Source organism: Falco punctatus (assembly GCF_963210335.1).
Source record: "Falco punctatus genome assembly, chromosome: 3".
Classification (NCBI taxonomy): Eukaryota; Metazoa; Chordata; class Aves; order Falconiformes; family Falconidae; genus Falco; species Falco punctatus.
In genome coordinates this window covers 82159409-82179486 of record NC_137582.1, presented here as the reverse complement: position 1 = coordinate 82179486, position 20078 = coordinate 82159409, and the positions used below count along the sequence as shown (strand labels likewise).

Here is a 20078-nt window from a genome sequence, read left to right as displayed (position 1 = left end):
CTATGTGGCAATAACTTTATAAAAGCCTTTTTGACAGTGGTATTTCCCGGGTACTATCCATTTTGCTTCTAGTTAAAGTATTTATCTGGAAGGGCTCTAGATTACATATGTATATATATTTTTCCCTCCCAGCAACTGCTTATTTCAAAATGTGCAAACAGCACCCAGAGGAAAGACTAGAACATAACTTGAAGTGAGATTCAAAATAAACAATATTTAAATTTATTTACAGTCATTACATAGAAGTTACTACACTAATATCTTTAAATCACCTAGTGATGGATGCATTAAAAAATAATAATAAAGATTTGATTTCATATTCCCATATGTGTATGAAAGTTATCTCTGGTTGAAGTACAACAGCACTGGATCAGTCTGGTCATTAGCTCTTCAGTCGTTCCCCCAGCTGTTAGGAATTCGAACAGCCTCACTTGTAGCGGCAAGGATTGCAAAAGCCAGCCCCAAATGCTACTGTTGCAACAGCATAAAATCCTGCACTAACCACCCGCTTGGTGCAGGGAAGCCCGGCATACGTCTTCAGTGCTGGTGAAACCGTGGGCACAGTGTGCAAGTGCCCACCTGATGATGTGTAAGGTATCTAAGCATAAAGAAATAACATCGCTTTCCCCCTTGTTTTGTAGTTACTTTCTTAGTGCCCTCATAAATCTTGTTTATTGATGGGTTTTCAACTTAAGCTTTTTGATGTGACCTTTTTTCCTTTCTTACGTGTGTAAGACTCGTTACAATTTGAGCAAAACTAAAAATTTACATGTAAATGTGTACATTTCCAAATGCTGTCAGCATTTATACTCCCTGCCCCCCCATCTACTAACATTTACAACCCCACATTTACATAGAGACCCTTGCTGCAAGGTTCCTTCCTCTCCCTCTCCAAACTCCTTTGCCCCCTCGCAGCCCTGGCTACAGGTGACGCACACACCGCAACACCCACCAGCTGCCAGGGGCAGCTCTGCCCCCTCCCCGCTGCTGCAAACCCAGCACCACCACACCTGCCGCACCAGGAGCCTCCCACCGCTCCCACACACAAACCCGCTACCGAACCTCATGCAATACCCTCAGCTTTTCAGCAGCAGAGGAGAGGAGAGGTGCGGATCCCCTCGGCAGGGTGCATCAGCCGAGGCTCTGCTCCTGCTGACCCCGCCATATGGTCTCTAGCCCAGGAGCAGCCACCGCCCCAGCAGGTTCAAACCACGGGGAACACCAACGATGAAAGTCCACATCTGATGGAGCAGACTGCAGATTCTCTTTCACAAACCCTGCTCTACCCAGCAAAAGGCAGCTCATCTTTCAGCTCTGCTTGTTCCTCCTTCCCTGTTACATTTACGAAGTCACACGTGTAAGCAATTACGATTGCGGCACCGATGGTCAGGGTATAAGCAAAAGAAGAGTCAGGAAACTGTAAGCGATGGTGCCAACTTTGCAATGCAAACACTAATCTTCCAAATATTAAAATACACACATTAAGGCTTTCAAGCACTCAGGTAGTCATACTGAAAACAAATTTATGGGCTTAAAGTTAGGCAAAGAGGTAACAGAGCTGCATGAAGTAAGATACGTGCAATCTTTCACAGTAAGAGACAAAATATAAAACCTATCTGATAGTAGTAATAGCTACAGATTTATGTCTCTGAATTTCATCATTTTTTATCATTCCCATCCCTGCAATTTGTTTCAGTGAATCGATTTAGTAATGTCAGCACCAATGTGAGCCCAGACAACACCAAAAGCATTTAATTTCAACCTTTGACTTCTGCACTTCCAAGTAGGATTGCAAAACTCTTGTTACATGGTCAGAGAAATTCAACCCTTCACCAGTGACAGGACAACATTAAATTCCTTGCACCATTTGTCACACAGTCCAGGTCACAGCATAGAAGGAACCCACAAGCTCCTGGAGGAAGCCAAGGCTCAGGAAAAAAACAGATTTAAATGATGGGAAATTGGTATATCAGTGGCAATGATCATGCTATAAACATACTAGCGAGAATATCCACATGCACTTCTCCATGTCACTAAAAAAAGTAAAAGCACTGTGCTTTCTAGGACAGTATCGCTTCATAACAAATCAACAATATTTAGATTTCAGTTTAGAGTGTATGTATACTCATACAGATACATATTTTGATATGTATTCTATCATTGGATCAATACATCAAAATGTTTGTTCCAAATTAACAGCTAATCAGTCAACAACCTTTTTTTAAGCGTACATTGAATTCAACACCTCTGTAAGCCATTTTGATCACTAAATCCAAAATTTTATTTCTATTTTCTCCTCTTCTCCAGTTGCCTACTGCACAATTTTGCATTTTGTTTTGGTTTAAACATAGGCAGAGGGGAAAAAATAAAAACCAAAAAGTAGACCACAATGTATCAGCTCCTCATCACCGGCAGCTGAATGCAACCTCGCTGACTGCAGAGGGGTGGCACTCCCCTCAGGTTCTGACTACAGAACAACCCGCTTCTGATGTCGCAAGCTCCTTGCATCACACTGTGCATGGCGTGAATTCTGAAGTAAAATTGAAATTTAAAGACAGAATAGTATACACATTAGGCAATTAAAAAAAAAAAAAAGAGAGAAAATAATTGTTATTGCAATTTTAATCCTATCCAGAAATCCTTAATGTGTACAGGTGGATTTGTCACAATCCTGCCTGTAAAATGCACATTAATGTCAGGTCAGTAAAAGCAGGCCATAAGGCAGGGGTTTATTCTGGAAAGTTCTTTTAACAATATTTTCCTATTACTTCAGAGGAACTGCATGTTTATAAAATTACAACTTTGAGAGCAGGACATTTAAAACGCAAAGCTTTCTAATCAGTATTTGCAATCATTGGTGTATTTAGCAGGCTAAAAGATGATGATGGATGCAAAGACAAATGCTGAAGGATAAATGTTCTGTTATCTTAGCCTCTCGCAAAGGGGCGGGGGGTGGGGGTGGGGGTGGTGGAGATGTGAACGCAAAAGACATTCCTTCCTTCTTTGTTGCTAGCCTCAGAAATCAAAATACACCAGAGGTAATGGAATTAAAATATCAGCATGACACTTTGGAACATAATGGCTAAGCCTGCAATACATGGATCTTGCCTGACAGCTCTGTCTTCCTAAGTGTTTTCTATCTTGCTGTCTTTTAATTACTGGAGAAATTAAGAAGCCTACTGTTAAAAAATTATCCAACCACCATAAATTCTTCAGAAATGTGTGATAATCTTTTTATCACCACTAAAATCTGAAGACTCACTTTTCATTCATCTTTCCAAAAATCACCTTCTAACATTCTACATCCTGTTCTTTCCTTTCCCAGCTAATGCCATGCCCTCTGTTTAATTTTAAACAGCAACATCACTGTAGAGCACTTTAGAAAACCTTACAGCCTGACAAAGTACTCCATAAAGATAAACAAACAAGCATTTAAAATACCCGGTTAAGCACAAAATCTTTTCCATGGTCCCTCATTTTTCCAGTACTTTTGGGTACTTTTTCCTTTATTCTTTGTGTCTACTGGAATGAATGGAATTGACAGCAGTCTATATACAGAGGACTCCTGTTGGGATCTGAAATATCACACACTTTGAATGAACTCGAACCTTTTACTATATTAAATTCCTACTAAAATCACTTGTTGCTGAGATCAATGAAATACTTTCTAAATGTAAATATAAAAATGTTCCTCAGACATTAAAACTATGTACAATTTCACACATCCATTCTCAAAAATTTTGTGTTAAAAAAGAATGTTACAGGGCTCAAGGATTACTACCTTACTGATCTCTCTATCAAAAGAGGACAGCATCTTCCTTTAACCCGACTGACTGACAGAATCTGTTTAGTTACCTCTGTAGCAAAACTTTTCCTGCAAAGTCTTTTCCAGGACTTGGGAGAATTAGAATGTTTTTCAGAAGACATATCATCACCTTTCCCTTTGTAAAAGTGGACAGCATTTCAATTCCCTAGCCCCTCAATAAATAGTTCCCTACAAAACCAAAAAGCTGCACAAGTCTCCTGGCTACTTCTGACTCTTACGCCATGGTTTTATATTCTAGTGCATTTGCTTACAGCTGACTGCACTGCATGCCATCTGCTAGACAGCTGGAAAAATCTTCATTTTATTAGGAGGTGCCATGCTCTGCTCCTGGCCAAGTAGCTGTACAGCTTCATCTAGGACTTCATCATTTAGGACAACAACTGAAAAGGTTTGGCCTGCATTCTCAGATTTCTTTTCCATCCATTCCATCGCTATTAGTACCTCTTCACTTCAGAAATGGTGCAGTGTCTTTAAGCCCGGATGCTATTTCCAAGCCTACGTGGCATCTTCTAGATCCACAACCTAGAAAAACTCCTCTGCCTTTCATGCCCACCATGCCCACCATTTATCTTTCAAAACATAAAGCTTTGCTTGTGCTTGTTTTTCTTCCTTAGCCACCTGGTTAGAAGCTTTCTCATGTGCCACCTTCCACCCACCCCCACCCCCACCCCCGCCATCTTTTATAGAGCTTTGTGCAACATGTTCAAGGACACTAGCAGAAAATTAATTGAACTGTACCTTTTAATCAAGCTGTCCTGAAGTTTGTGTCAACGAAGCTTTTGTTTTTTACTAAATCTCTATGTAATTGCATGCCTGAGATTTTCCCCCCGATTCAGCATTCCCTGTTTGGCTTAATAGACCAATGATGACAGCATCAGGCTCAAATCCAGTTGTTTCATGATGTCTGTTGTCTTGAGAAATCCATTTCTCTCTGTTAATGAGTCTGATGTGCAGTCCATGCTTGCTGCTAGCACACAGTGATATTTAACTCCTTGATAATCCACAATCAGTCAGGCAATTTGCACATCACATGGATCAGGTAATTCTGACTGGCATTACTACAACTGCCAAGCTGCTACATGACGTCACATATAACCAGCAAGCAGCAGTTAGGCATTCATGGCCATATTTCACAGCATTTTGTATTTGTTAGTACATGGGGACATTACTAGAATAGCAAGAATTCACTCAAATCCTTCAGATGACATTCTGGTCACCTGGAGCCTTTCATCAAATTTGAAAGTCACGAACCATGTGCGCTGTAAAGTCCTGCCCGTATAAGAAATGAGGGATTTTGCAACAGTGCAATAATTCTGCTGAAACCAAGAGGAACTGTTCTGTGACTTTATAGGGCCTCTCATAGTTAGCACAGTGGCAATCAGCCATGTAAGTGTTGTGAACAACCTTCTGACCACGCATGTGCTTGACTGCAGTGCCAAGCACTTTTTGATGGTGGATTATTTTTAGTGAGTCCAACTACATATAGATGTTGCTCATCTTCCCACTTACTCAGTAGAAAAGAATTGTGTCCAGATGTTTCCAGGTTTGCCAGATAGCTATGAGTGAACCTCGCCTGCCTCGGTATTGTAGCGATGATTACGAGGAACACAAAGTCTGACATACCTGAGATCACAGGCTTCTCTGGTTAATGCAAAAACATCAGACCTCATAGAGGGAGTTTGGAAAGGCTCCTTGGAGGTGCTGAGGAAGAGTCAAAGGCCACGGTTGCTGTGCAAATAACAGTAATGTAAGGACAGTTAAAAGAAAAGTTATGGAGGCAAAATACTGGTTGCTAGTGAAGAAGCAGAGAACGATGGTAGCATTCCCAGAAATGCTCCCAAAACAAGACAGGTGGACAAGCAAAGGTCCAATAAGCAGCTAAGAATATGTGTTAAAAAGGGAATTCAAACAGGGAAGTTCTGAGAACAGGGAGGGAGTCCCTAGAAGGCAGCTGAGCTTAATTGGAAAAGAATGAGTTTGCCGGCACTTCGAAGGTCATAGGAAAACACTGAAACTGAAGAGCTTATAGAAACATAGTACATGGTTTAAGAGAAGCAGTAACGTGATGGAGACCTGTAATTCTCAACTAAAGGAAAGGACAGAAGTTGAATAAACTCAGGCAAGAAGGAAATGACAAAAAAAGCCAGGACAGACTCTCTTGTTAAAAATTTTGATGAGAAATAAAACACTCGTGAAAGTATACACCCTTCTATATAAACACTAAAAGCCTAAGAAGCTAGATGGAAGAAGTAAAATGCCTGTTGTTAGAACATAATTTACACAATAGTCTTACTGAAAACTTGGTGGAAAAAAGACCACCAGCAGCATACTGAAAAAGCAAAAAAGACTGAAAGCCATATGCTTCAGCAGGGATTGAAGAAAGGCTTGTATTAACAACCTAGGAGAACCAACAAATATCATGAAGTCCCTATGAGCCAAAAAACTAGACTGAACAGCAAAGGTTTATCAAAATAAATGACCTAGAGAACTGCTCATCCAACCACGATGGAAACTTTTAGAGATCCTACAAAACACAGAGATAAGATAGGCTGTCAGAGAAGAAAACACAACAGGTCAAGGGATATTTCAGCGACACCCAGCTAGACTGGCTAAGGATCACAAGAGCTGATGGAAGCTGAGACAACTGTCTGTATCTCATGCACAGCTGAAAAAATAAACAAACACTCAAGTAAATAAACAAACAAAAACCCATCTATACCAAGAAAGAGAAAACACTCAATCTGATCTCAAGAAGTGGAAAGAACCTGGTCCATAAACCACTACTCTTGAGGAGCTACTTTATAACAATGACAAAGCTTGTTAAGCAAACAGATGAAAAACAAAACCCAAGCACTCAAATTGAAAGGGGGAGCTAGAAGCTTACAGATCAAAATCTTTGTAGCTGGCCTGAAGACACTATAAAACTCAGAGGCACAGGTCAGAAGTTAATGAATTCCCCAAAATTACTTGAGAAAGACAAAACCACAACCAGAATGCCTGAACAGCCAAGCAGAGAAGCTTCTAAAAATTATCTTCCAAAAAATAAAACCTTAAAGGTGGTAATAAAAAGGATCATAAAATTTATCAGGATTAATATAAAGAATTAATAATGCAGGCCAAGAAAAGAGCCTGAGAAATCATTTTAAGAGTATAAAAACAAGTAGTAAATTCTTTTTGAAACTTAATCAGGAGTTGGCAGCCTGCTAAAGGACTTCTAAGCAAACAGATGATGCAGGTGTTGAAAAGAACAGTTAGAGAGGAGCAGACTAGCAGAAAGGAGGTGTGGGGAGGTTGAATCTGTGCTCAGCATGGGGTTGTTCTCATTCCAGAATATTCTATACAGGGTGAACACACCAGAAGATCTGTCTTAGACTGAAGTATCAGTGTAAGGCATTACAGAGGAAAGCAGGAACACGAAATGTAAAAAGAATCACCACAAGCAGATAGGGTTCATCAGAAAGGGACAATGGGACTACAAGGAGAAAGAGCTAAAACTGTAGTAACACGTAACCTCCACCCAAGCGTGTCCCAGTATCCAAAGTCAGGAATGTGGTGTGATGCCAGTCTCTACTGGGATCCCTCTCAAGGCCTAAGGGAAGTATCGGTAGGCCTGGTATCTATCCTGAGAAAATTGCTTATGAACAAAGGTCCCACAGTGCCCACAAAAGTCCTCAGGAATCCTAGGGTATATGTTGTTCAGCACATCCCTAAAAAAAATTGGGAAAAGGGGTGAACAGCAATCTGACAAAGATGAGGGCCAACTACGAAGAATTATAAAATGTTCTCGTAATAGTCACTAGTGAGCAAGAAAATGGCAGATGAATTTCAGGGGAGACGTGTATGAAGTGAGGCAGCTCGGACAAATCAATCCTAATTCTATACACATGACAACAGGTTCTGTTTGACTAGTAACACTTAGAAACTGAGATATTTGGTGTTTATCATAGTTAGAGCCATGAAAACATCACTTTGGTGCTCACTAGCAGTCAAAAAACAACCCAAATGCAGAACACAGGAAAAGAATAAACATGAGAGAACGTCATGATACGACCTCAATATATGATAAACATGGTAAACAATTCTGGTCCTTGTGCTGGTTTTGGCTGGGATAAAGGTAATTTTCTTCAGAGTAGCTATCAGGGGACTGTTTTGGATTTGTGATGAAAACACCGCTGATAATGCAGAGATGTTTTTGTTACTGCTGAGTCGTGCTCACACAGAGCCAAAGCCTTTTCTGCCCCTCACCGCCCCACCAGCGAGCAGGCTGGGAGGGCACGGGAAGCTGGGAGGGGACACAGCTGAGACAAGCTGAGCCCGACTGACCGAAGGGATATTCCGTAACATATGGCACCGGGCTCGGCATATAAGGCTGGGGGAAAAAGAAGGAAGGGGAGGATGTTCAGACTGATGGCATTCCCAAGGAACTGCTACACGTGCTGGAGCTCTGCTGTCCTGGGGATGGCTGAACCCCTGCCTGCCCATGGGAAGTGGGGAATGAATTCCTTGTTTTGCTTTGCTTGCACACACAGCTTTTGCTTTACCTATTAAACTGTCTCTATATCAACCCATGAATTTTCTCACTTTTACCCTTCCATCTCCCCCATCCCACTGGAAGCAGAGAAAGCAAGTGGCTGTGTGAGACTTAATTGTCAGCTGGGGTTAAACCAAAACAATCCTTCCACCATCACCACTTCCAAATCAATGCAAATGAACCAGAAAAGACAGGTTTCCAAAGATGGTCAAAGCTGCAACACAGTGGCTAGACACTGATGGAGCAACACGTGTTTAAGGTTTCTCTTCTCTGCATGGAGTGAGCACAACTGTCCTTTGATACAGCTCTTTTGGTTTTTAAAGGTAGCGTCCATTTCAGACAAACAGGGAACAACCTCCCCTTGAGCTACCCGCATGCGAATGTGTAGTAAGGGAACCCCATGAGCCTGTGATTATTCCTACTATATCGTATGCCATGCGATAGAGGACAGACACCTATCCCTGCCAGAAACATAATTAGCAGAATGAGCAAGTGTCTGCTTGTATATTTTATATACATAAATATGCCCCGTGCAAACCCCATGCACCCAAGCTGAACAGTGAGCAGCTTTTTCCATTTCTTTATACATCCGCATTTGTCATATCGGCAGTTTTCTCTCTCTTGATTTATTTTCCATTGATTTGTATCCTCTCATCTTGTTAACCACATGTCATATAAAATCTGTCAACGTGTACAACCATTTACTTAATAAGCTGAGGTTCAGAGGGCCCACAGGGGGTCAGGGAACATGAGCAGGACTACCATTCCTTTCGGTCATCCAGCACCATCTCGATTTTCTTTCAGGATGGCAATTATCAGAAGCAGCTCTACTTTAAGACATTTAATAGCCTATGGAAAGCAAGACGGTCCAGCTCAGTTACTACAACACTTAGGTGGTGCGCTTACAAAATGGTCCTGCCCAATGACACTAGCTGGCAGCCACAGAAGATGTCCCAGAGAGCAATAACACTTAATCACATTCTGCTGCCTCAAGTGTCCACTTCAGAAGAGAGCTGAGACAATATCCAGAAAAGACAGCAAAAGTTTATACTTAGATGAAACAAATTATTTTAGGCTTCAGAGCTAATGAGCACCTACTCATAGCATTTAGGTTATTTTTAATGTAAATGTAGTGATCAACGCATTATTCTTGCATGCTTTATTCTTTATTCAGATATTGGTTCTGGGTTCCTCTCAAAAAATGTGGCTTAATAACTTAGTTTAGCTTGTTGTTCAGATGTTCTCAAAATCTTTCCTCCTATTGCCAAAATAATCTTAAAGAAACTCTCCAATAAATACAACTACTATTCATGCAACATCCCAAAATGTGGATACATGAAAATAAATTGAGTAAAACACTTATGAAAAATGTATGCTTTGCAGTTAAATATATTCAAAATATGTCAGTGTTGAAAGAGCTCCATCAGTTAAACATTATGAATAATACATTCCTTCACAGGACTCAGAGATATGTTTTCCAGATTAACTGCACTGTAACACATATTAAAAGTGAAATTATGGCCTCCCTTGTACCCATACACACCAGTGGAAGTCAGAAATACTGAAGTACTCATTCAATTCTTTGAACTATTTAATAGTGACAGTTATATATTTTGGCTGTCACTTTTAAAGCGAAGCTAAAAGGTGGCTTTCCCCCACCACTTTATTTCCAACATAATAATTTGAGATTTTGTCTGTAATTAAGAAAAAATGTCATGATGGAACTTGTATACAAGTAAAGATCACAAGACTTGAATCAGGGAGCACATGAGTTTCAGCACATGAGGAAGCAGTGATCGTTTTAAAGGTCTGTTTTATGATGAAAAAAGTAAGCTTAGGCTTCTATGTCTCCCAGGTCTTTTAAAAACACATTTTGAAAGGATATTCCACAGATTTAACATATCGGCATAACAAGGTAACATGAAAAATAGTTTTAATATTGAAAAGTCACTACTGTCATTGTGTAATTACTTTTCAAGTTTTTTCCTAAGGTTTTGCAATTACTTGCTAAACACAGTTAATATTACAACAGAAATGTTCTTAAAGTTTACTCCCCTAAGGACACTTTCCACACTTTCATATGTCTCTCAGTTCAACCAGCTTCCAACCAAAGACATTTTTTATTTCATTTTTGACTCTAGGGTCAGTCCCACATTCTGCAGTGGGTATAACTTCTAGAATGGTAACATATCAAATAAGCTAGCCAACATGTTAACTTACACTTGATATATAACTGTGCCAAACAGCTTTATAAAGGGAAAACTTCACACACATTCACAGGAAATTGAGCAAAAGGGATTCTTCAAACCCAGGCATTTCTATGTAGTATTAGCTGAGGTCTTATTTAACAGTATACTGTTACCCCATTGCATAAGGCACAGGTAAGAAAATATAAAAACCCAAGAAATCAAAAACAATCTGGTAAATTGTACAAAACAGACATCACATCACTTGAAGAAGTGTCTAAAATCCCACCACCTACCAGTTGGGTTTGAAAATGGGGCAGAAAACAAGCCCACGTGAGAGACTGTGGCCAGTTACTGGCACAAGCTGGCAGGGTGCCAGCATGGCTTACAGGACCAGCTACCGGCCTGGACAACCTACCACCTCCTAGGTCTTGGCTGGAGTAGACTGTGCTCAGACCGCTGTGCCACTAGAAAGAACCACCACAGTGGCTGCGTCAAAGAAATTTAATCCATCCACCTGCCAGGGCATATAAAGCAAGAGAAGACACCTAGGAGGAACAGCTGAGGGAACTGGGGATGTTTAGTCTGGAGAAAAGGAGACTCAGGGGACACCTTACCACTCTCTACAACTACCTGAAAGGAGACTGTAGCGAGGCGAGTGTTGGCCTCTTTTCCCAAGTAACAAGTGATAGGACAAGAGGAAATGTCCTCAAGTAGTACCAGGGGAGGTTTAGATTGGATATTAGGGAAAAAAAAAATCACCAAAAGGGTTATCAAGCATTGCAACAGGCTGCCCAGGGAAGTGGTTGAGTCACTGTAGATGTGGTGCTTAGGGACATGGTTTAGTGGTGGACTTGGCAGTCCTAGATTAACAGTTGGACTTGACGATCTTAAGGGTCTTTTCCAATGTAAATGATTCTATCATTCCAGAAGAGCAAGAGCAGCAGCAAGCAGGTGCTGAGCCAAATTCAAAGAGCATCTGTTTTCCTAAAACACGTTGCAGGAGAAATAACATGTCTGAGTCTGCAGTCTAAGTTCAGCCTTGATGGAAAAGCAGCAGGGGGAATCTAGTCTTCCTATGATTTTCCTGCAGTGATGACCAAAGTACTAGCAACTTGGAGACAGGGATGGAATTTTTACCTGGAGTGGAAGGACAGCAATCCACTTAGTCAGTGGGCAGGTCCACTGTGTATGCCATAACATTTAGGGTCTTTAAGAGGTCCCACAGCACACAGTTCAGCTGCCTGAGGAGGTTGGTGGAAAACCCAAGTTCTAACTACTTTTGCAAACCCCAGTGAGTGGCTCTAAAAAGCCATCAGTCCACATGGGATCTCACGGGACTATCCAATGATCAAACACCAGACTGGTTGCATCTAAAGCTATAAGGGAAACATACCCAGGCCACAGCACATCTTACCCCAGCTGCCCTCTGGAGCACACTCTGAGCATACAACCAGAAGTCACTGCACCTGCACTCTGGAGCTCAGCTTCCCGGTTAGAGAAACCAAATCTAGAACCACGGCCAGAGGAAGAAGTGGATGCTCAGACAACAGACCTGAGGGCAAGGCTGAGAGGTCAGTGGTGATGGGTGCTGCTTTCTCTGCTTCCCCCAGACACAAGCCTGGAACAGGTTCTCTCCAGGTACAGAAAGGGACTTCTATATCACGTAAGAACCACTAAAAACAAGAGTTCTATTTACAGACAAAAGATAAAGAAAATGTTTCTAGACAGGCTGGAGAAACACACAACCAGGAGGATAAGTGTAGAGACAACCTCACACCCCTCTGCACAGATGGTGTGATTGTCACCTGAATTTTCCGCATCACCTGAATAAGGTTCAGTGTCCAGAGGTTGCTTATTCAAGATATAAAAACAAAAATTCTGGAGGTCTGGAGAAGAAAATGTGTGGAGCTGTTCTTTTTTGCTAATTCACTTGTTTTGGGATTTGGATCCCCAAACCAGATGTTTAATCTGTTGCCATCTTCCCATCATCATGTATCATTAAAGTTTGCGCTGATTCAGTTCTTCCTGAAATACGAAGAAGCCACTGTGGCAACACTTAGCTTGTTCGGGACCACAGCTTGGTGTGACGGGGGTGTAGGCAGAGGATGAAACACTACAGGTGTTCGGCTGCACTTTGTTCCCATGACGCTGACACACCCCGTGGCTCAAGAGATTTGCAGATCACTTCTGTTTTAAATGTCCATGCCGCTATCAGCTTGAAGTGATGCATGGTGCAGTCTGGAAGATTCCAGTGACTACTACCATTGCAACAAAGAGAAGTTTTCTTATTCACAGGATAAAAATAGGGCCTGTGAACTCCGGTTAATGTCCTTAATCTAGGAGACATCTTGAAGGCTCAACCAAAGAAACCTATTCACCATTTTTACAGGAGTTTTTAAGATCTTCACAAATGGGTCAGCTATCTTTGTCCACAACATGGAACTTGAAACCAATTTAAAAATATTTAAGGAAGATAAGCGGAGAGGTATTTACAGGGCCATGGCAGATCCACGATGAAGTTGCAATACATGATTTGTGAATCCACATACCTGGTTTGATGCTGATAAAGACAGCAGACAATCGTAGCCCAATCCATCATCTGTCTTACTGCCACTGCACCTCAGTAAACAACAGCTCTAGTCAGGACATTATTTTTCATTTTTGTCAGCTGCAGTAATGATGCGGAGTTGTGGATCCACCATTTTGAGTCACAATCTGTGACATTAATTAAGCTTTTCATTGCCAGGGTAAGATTACAGTTAAAGGCTAAGTATTTTTCCAACATAGCTATACCTATGGTTTTATCCAGCTCTTATTCAGTGTTTGAGTTATTCAATACGAAGGATGAAACAGATGTGTGCAAAGTGAGGTTGGGGATAGTTTTCTGTTTCTAGGCTTGTTAGGCACTGGCAAATGAGACAAGCTCTTAGCAGCATTAAAAGTAACCACAGATATACTGGGAGTGTCATTAGCAAATGAGACAAAAAAAGGCCCAAACTGACGTCGTACCAAGGAATGAAAACAGACACAAAACTAGGCAATTCTTGCTTCAGACAGGAGGATGTGGCAACCTTTACAGTTCTGACTAAAGAGGTAATACGGGCTATAAAAGTCATGCTCAGACAACCAAAGATACTACTGGAAAGAACATTTGGCAGGGACAGCAGTATCCTAAGGCTGTATCAAATAGCCAGAAACTATAGCTGGAAGAATATATTGTAATATGGTGCCTAGAGGCAAGAAAAAAAATTAGAAACATAGGATTTCCTCACGGAACACTTTTATAGGGGGCTTGAAAGCAGAGCAGTATGCTCAATTATAGCTGGAATTATAGAAAGAAAAGGCATTATAAACACACTAATGTTTCGTTTGCATTCTTCCTCATCTTGGTAGTAGCAATAATCTGGCAGAATGTGTTTAAGAAGAGGTAGGATACCTCCTGGGCACAACAACCCCAGCATCAAGCATGTAAACAACCCTGTCTCTGCTTGTCCTTCAATTAGTGAGGATTTTTCTACTTCATTACCTTTACTGTGACTTAGCTTTATTTTTGGTGGAATGGATATGCTAGAGTTTGAAAACTGCATAGCAGATCCTTTGGCTTCCTTTCAGTCTGCAAGGATTCCAAGGAATGCTTTCAGACCCTGGGTATTCTTAGATGTTGGGAAGACAGTGCTTTTTGAACCAAAAAAGCTTCATACTACACAGGGCTGATTTCAAAGGATTTCCTAAAACTGAGAGCACAATACGGCTGGGAACTTACGAAGTGGCTGCGTTATTCTGTGTGGTTAGGTTATAACAGAGCACCTCACGAACAGGGATAGAACATCACCACAGTGTCAGCATGGTGACCTTTTGGTGTGGATGGATGAATTTTTCAGATCCAGAGAACTGATGAAAACATTACCAGAGGCACACAGCAGAGGCCTTTATGCAGACACATAATCACTTGAGACACTACGATGAGAATGATGAAACATGTCTTCCAAAGCTGTTTTTTCACATGGACTTGGAGACTTTCCTCCCTCCATTTCAGGATGAGATTCTGATTATGGAAATCTAGAAGGTTTTAACTGATGTCCAGTTTTTACCAGAAGCAGCAAGGATTTCTTTTAGACAGAGTATGACCAATTAGAGAGAGGGAGGATTTGCTGTCATCCCAACCAAGGGCCCAAAGAACCTGGCATACCCCAGTTCAAGCCCCAGGAGGTTTACAAGACTCTTCCGATCCTCTTCTCTTTGCACAGAGAAAGTTCCCTGCCAGCCAGGTTAGCAGCTAAAAAGTTTCCATGTACTTCTTCAGAATGAGGCAGCTACTCTGCTTCCATGCAGGATCAGCTAAAGGTAAATTCAGTCAATCTGCTGCCAGAAAACCAGTTTCTGCAGAACGTACGTCTGCCATGTTGCAGGTATACCTCCCTAGTTAATTATATTCCCCCTTTAAGAATGATTGTCTACTCCCACTTTTGCTACAGAAGGTATTTGGGCATGTCAGTGATGTAGGTGTGCAGCCAACCTTTAGTTTCTGCAATTTATGAATCAGTAAAAAGGTTCAGGCATCATAAGCGAGCCTGCCAGCATGATCATAAACTTTTCAGGAACTTCAAAGCAGTGGTTGAGGGGGATAAGTAATACTTCTGCTCCACAGACAGTCATTAGAGCTGCCAAATCAAAGCCATCTCAGATTTTTAGAAGTGGGAAGGCATCACAATGCCATGCTGTAGAAGCACTTTTCACTCAACAGATGCTCCACTTGGCCAATGATATCAAGAAGCTTGCAGCTCCACATCAACATCAACGCATCAACAACCACATCTTAAGAGCTTTACAAGGTCACACATAGCAGCAAGGATTTGGGAGACAGATGAGGGCTGCAGACTAGTGTTAAAGGTAAACACAGCATAGCAGGCTTGCAGTCTTTGAGCAAGGGGTACAGGCCAGTCTAAAAGAAAACACGGCTATCTAGCAGCAGATGCGTGGAGCTTGTGTTTTGGGAAAAGGGACAGACAGAAGATCTTGACAGGCTTAGGTCTTATCCCACTTATACCACAAGTGCTACAAGATTCTGATATCCCTGAACTGTAGATTTTTTTTGACACCTCTATGGACTGGGCACTCTTTATGTCCAGAAAATACATGGATAAAGGAAAGCTAATGGCCTTCCAATAAATTGTACAATTGGGTTATTATTACTGTTTTCAGTCAGTTTTGTTTAATCATGTACACAACTGCAGGTATTTCAGGTACACTCACCTTTTACATTATGAATTTAAAAATGGCATTTTTTTCTCCTACAAATTGCAGTTATAATAGATATGCTCTGGCCAGATATAAAACTGTTCTAGATACCACTAAAAACGGTCATAAGTTTTTAGTACTGAAAAGGGAGTTGGTCCTACATATTATATTGAAAGAACAAGTCAATAACCAGACAGAAAATGAAGCTGACCTCTGGCATTTATAAGCACTGGAAGGTTTTCACAGGTTTGGAAAATAATTTACTCTCTATCGATTAAAGCAGCAGCTAAACATGGATGACTGATCTCATTTTGCCAGATTTCAGTTCACGCTAGGTACAGAGAAATACAGAGGGTTCTCTGACACAGTAAATTCAAAGGTTGATACTATCACTACATTATTTAAAACTCCAAGCTGTGAACGGTCATCTTTCAAGCAGACTCTGGGAGTCTTATATCTGAGGTTTGAGGAGGTAGAGTGCTTAATTCCAAAAGTCAAAATCACAATGGTTTTCTGAAACAAACAAACCCAAAATCTCCCAATAAACCTCTCTCAGTAACAACAGCAGAACATTGTCTGAAAGAAAAGTAATCAGATTTCCAGACATACTTTGTAAGTAATCTTGTTTACTGTAATTTTGCAACAGCTTTTATAAATTTTTCACCTGAAATCAGGAAGGCTACTGCTTGTATTCTGACAGGTTGAGATAGCTGAGTAAGTGGAATACATCCCTATGTGGCTGTGTTTGGAAACAGTTAAGAATATATTGCCAAAAAAGACCCCCCACAAAAAAAAAAAAAAAAAAAAAAAAAAAAAGGAAGAAAAACTCCAACAACAACAAAAAAATCCAAAACTCAGACATCAGTGTGATATATTTTTACAACCAAATAAAACATTAAAATAGAAGGAAAAACTTCCATTGGTTTTAGGGATTTTTTTAAGAAAGCCTAGAACATAAAAACAGCTCATGCTTCACTAATATCCATCTTTTCTTAACAATGTTCAGTCCCACATTCCACATTTTAAGCTGTTCTTTGAAGTACAAGCAAGAAAGATGAATCGAGAGTTACAGCGAGTCATTTTGGAGTTTTGTTTCCACAACGGGGTTAAGTAATTTCAGTAAAATCTTAACTGCTTTGTACAAAAACTAAAGGAAACAACTGTTAAGAAAGATTTCCTTTAACTTCAAACACACAGCACAGACCTACACAGAACTATCCCATTTCACTTCCATTGCACCTCCTCTAAAAAATTAAATCTTTTGTCAAAACAATCATATATGTATCAGATCTGCAAAATAAAGACAAGGATGTTAATATTGTCTCTCATGGCTCAGTCACTCCTAACTCCATGCCCCTTTTATATCATCAGACATACACCAAAGAAAAAGACTAAGATTCCGCAGCTATATAAAAAGAGTATTCTTTATTCAGATGCAGGAGAAACAGATCTAAACCTTCAGGAACATTTTAATCACAAACGCAACCAGAGCTGAGTATAATAAAACGCTTTTAGGTGAAACGCCGGGCAGGGCTCCAAAGGATTTTGTCCAACATCCTGTGGCTGGAAGTCCGTACAGGCAAGCTTTCTCTCTGCCTGAAATTACTTTCATCCGTCAACTGGAAACTTTAAGGATGAACCCCACCTCTCTCTCCACTCACCCATCCAGTTGTTAGCCACAAGAAGATAAAGGCTCAGGAAAAAGGTTTTAAAAGCATTTTCTTTCCTTTTCCGGTATGTCTGGAATTCCAGACTGAACTATAAAATTCACTCTTTCTGAAGTAGTAACGCCTGGCAAGACTCAGCCAACTCAGTTTTGTTTCCGTAACTTTCAGCAGTCCTTCGATCTGGGCCCAGTGTTATGCCACTGTTGTTACCGTGAAGGATTTATCTCAAGAATAATGGAGTAATACAAAATTATTTACCTCAAAGAAACAAATACGAAAATAAGCATGTGCTACTTGTAAACAGGCTGTCAGTAGTACCATGACCAAAAGGTATGAAATGTAGTGCTAAACACTGTCAAACCCAAGTTCTGCCACCTTGACTGTAGGCGAGTATTGCGTACGTCTCCGCACATAACCATGTCTCAGCTTCAGCATCTGATGGACTTCCAGTTCCACCACTGGCCCCTTCAGCCCTGATGGACAAGCACCCAAGTCAACACACCAGAATGAGATAAGGTGTCGAACCTGTATTTTGTACACAGAGCTCCAAAACGGAAACATTTAAGCATTAAACAACTGAATTATGAGGCCATTACTGGCCTCACATCAGCTCTTTTACAACTGTTCCGTATTTAGTAGGAATGGCACTTCAAACAAATAGCTCAAAATACAAATACCAAAAGGAAATAAACCGCCGATTAACTCTATGTTTAGCTAATCCTGCAAGCATTTCCTGCAGCTTTTAAGACAAAAGTTTGGTCATAACAAGCAAGAAAGCAGGATTCTCCATCTGTTTAAGCCCTGTTCAGTGCACTGCCTCTGGAAGTGAAACCCGTTAGATTATACTAACCTACCCATCCTTGCTCTTAGAGATCACCAGCTCTATTCAATAAACATTAAGCCTTCCAGAAGACCATTAGAAGATTAAAAAAACACACGCGAACAACAGCCTGAGACCCCTCAAATCCCCCGTTCATTACTTCAGAAGTACACAGTAATGCAAACAGCCTGTCTCTAATCATTAACAGCAGGAAAACTCTGAAAGGAGCAAGAATTTTACTGCCCTCTGCAGCTTTTCCTTTGCGTTCAAGGCAAGGGCAAAACGCCACAGCTTTCTGGGCGAGATAAACTGATAGCGGCTGTCACCTGCCGCTGCGACGCCCTGTGCCTCCCAAGGGCTGGCAGCCCCGCACCGGGCACGCAGCAGGGGCGTCCGACCCACCGGGCTTCACCGCCCCCAGAGCCGCGGGCAGCGCTGCCCCGAGGGCTTCCTGGAGAAAATGGGTCAAACACTAGAAAACGGTATTGCGGGGACGGGGGGACACACAGGGCGGGGGGGAGGGGGGGGGGGCGGACACGACGGGCAAGGACGGAACGGCTCCTGCTCCCCTGCCATGAAAATGTTACTTCAGATACCGGTGCGGACTGCATTCGTGTGCGGCGATGTAAACCCTGCCGCTAGCGGGGCCGACGCGGCTGCGCTGCCAGTTGGAAGGGAGCAGCGCCAACGAATTAAGTGAATTAAACTCGATGCGCTTGTTGACTCAGTTTCTGCTCCATCAGCCGCGCTGCCGCTGTTCCAGCGCCGCCTCAAAACGGGCTGCAAACTTCGGGCGGGGGGTCCCCGCGCCCCGCCGCCGCCGCGGCCCGCCGCCACCCCGCCGCCGCCCGCCGCCAACTTTCCTCCGCAGGAGCGCAGCACCGGCGCTCGCCCGGCCCGGCCCGGCCCGGCCCGCCCCGCCCGGCCCCGCTCGGCGGAGGGCGGCCGGTGCGGCGACGGCAGCCGGGCGGGGGCGGTGGGGACGCCGGGCGGCGCGGGTCCCGGACCGGGAGAGCGTCTCTTACCAGCCCGGAGGCGAAGAAGACGGCGAGCAAGGCCAGGCAGGCGCCCATCACGATGAGGAGCAGGAAGACGATGAGCGGGTGCTGCTGGCTCATGCAATAGTAGGACTCGTAGAGCCAGTCCCGGGAGCGGGACTGCTCGCCGCTCGCCCCGCAGCCGCCGCCGCCGCCCGCCTGCTCTGCCCGCTCCAGCAGGTAGCGGCGTCTCCTCCTCCTCATCATCGCTTCTTGCCACATCGGGCAGAGCCCGCGCAACTCCCTCAGCGCCGCCGCCGCTGCTGCAGGAGGCAGCCGGGGAGTGGAGCGGAGCGCGCTCCCGCGCGGGAGGCGGAGAGGAGGAGCCGCGGCGGCGGCGGCGGCATGGTGCGCCGGGCGGCCGAGCCGCGCAGCCAGCCCGGGGCTTGGTGCGCCTCCGGAAGGCATCACCCCGCACGCACATGCCTTGCCCGGCTCCGCAGGCGGTGGGGGCGGGAGCCGCGCTCCTCCTCGCCGGGAAGGGGAGCGGGCGGCCGCCCGGAGCGAGCGCCCAAGGGCGGCGGGAGGCGCCTCCGCCCCGGCGACCGTGAGCGCAGCCCCTGCGCCCCGCGTCCCTCCGCCCCGGCGCCGGGGGATGCCCGAGGGTCAGGGCCGCCCGCCGCGCCCCGCCGCCCGGCCCCCGCCCGCCTGCAACCGAGAGGCCTCGCCGCCCCCCGAGGGCTCCGGTGCTCCCGCAGGTGCCTCCCCCGACGGCGGCGGGGAGGGCGCCCAGTGTCGCCACCGCCCCCCGCGGGCCCGGCGCTGCCCCC

General features: G+C 43.5%; 1 protein-coding gene across 4 annotated transcripts in view; it reads right to left on the bottom strand.

Annotated features, from left to right (window-relative positions):
• ADCY2 (adenylate cyclase 2) overlaps positions 1-19850 on the bottom strand; it is a 229328-nt gene extending 209478 nt beyond the window's left edge. For 2 of the 4 annotated variants that reach the window (XM_080381756.1, XM_080381757.1), the window contains exon 1: positions 19297-19849. In XM_080381756.1, coding sequence (XP_080237882.1) covers positions 19297-19716 — 420 coding nt within the window. In that variant the 5' untranslated portion in view covers positions 19717-19849. Of the gene's footprint in view, positions 1-19296 lie in introns of all 4 variants that reach the window. The other 2 variants (XM_080381755.1, XM_080381754.1) reach the window with 2 other exon arrangements.
• Between the last annotated feature and the right edge of the window lie 228 nt (positions 19851-20078).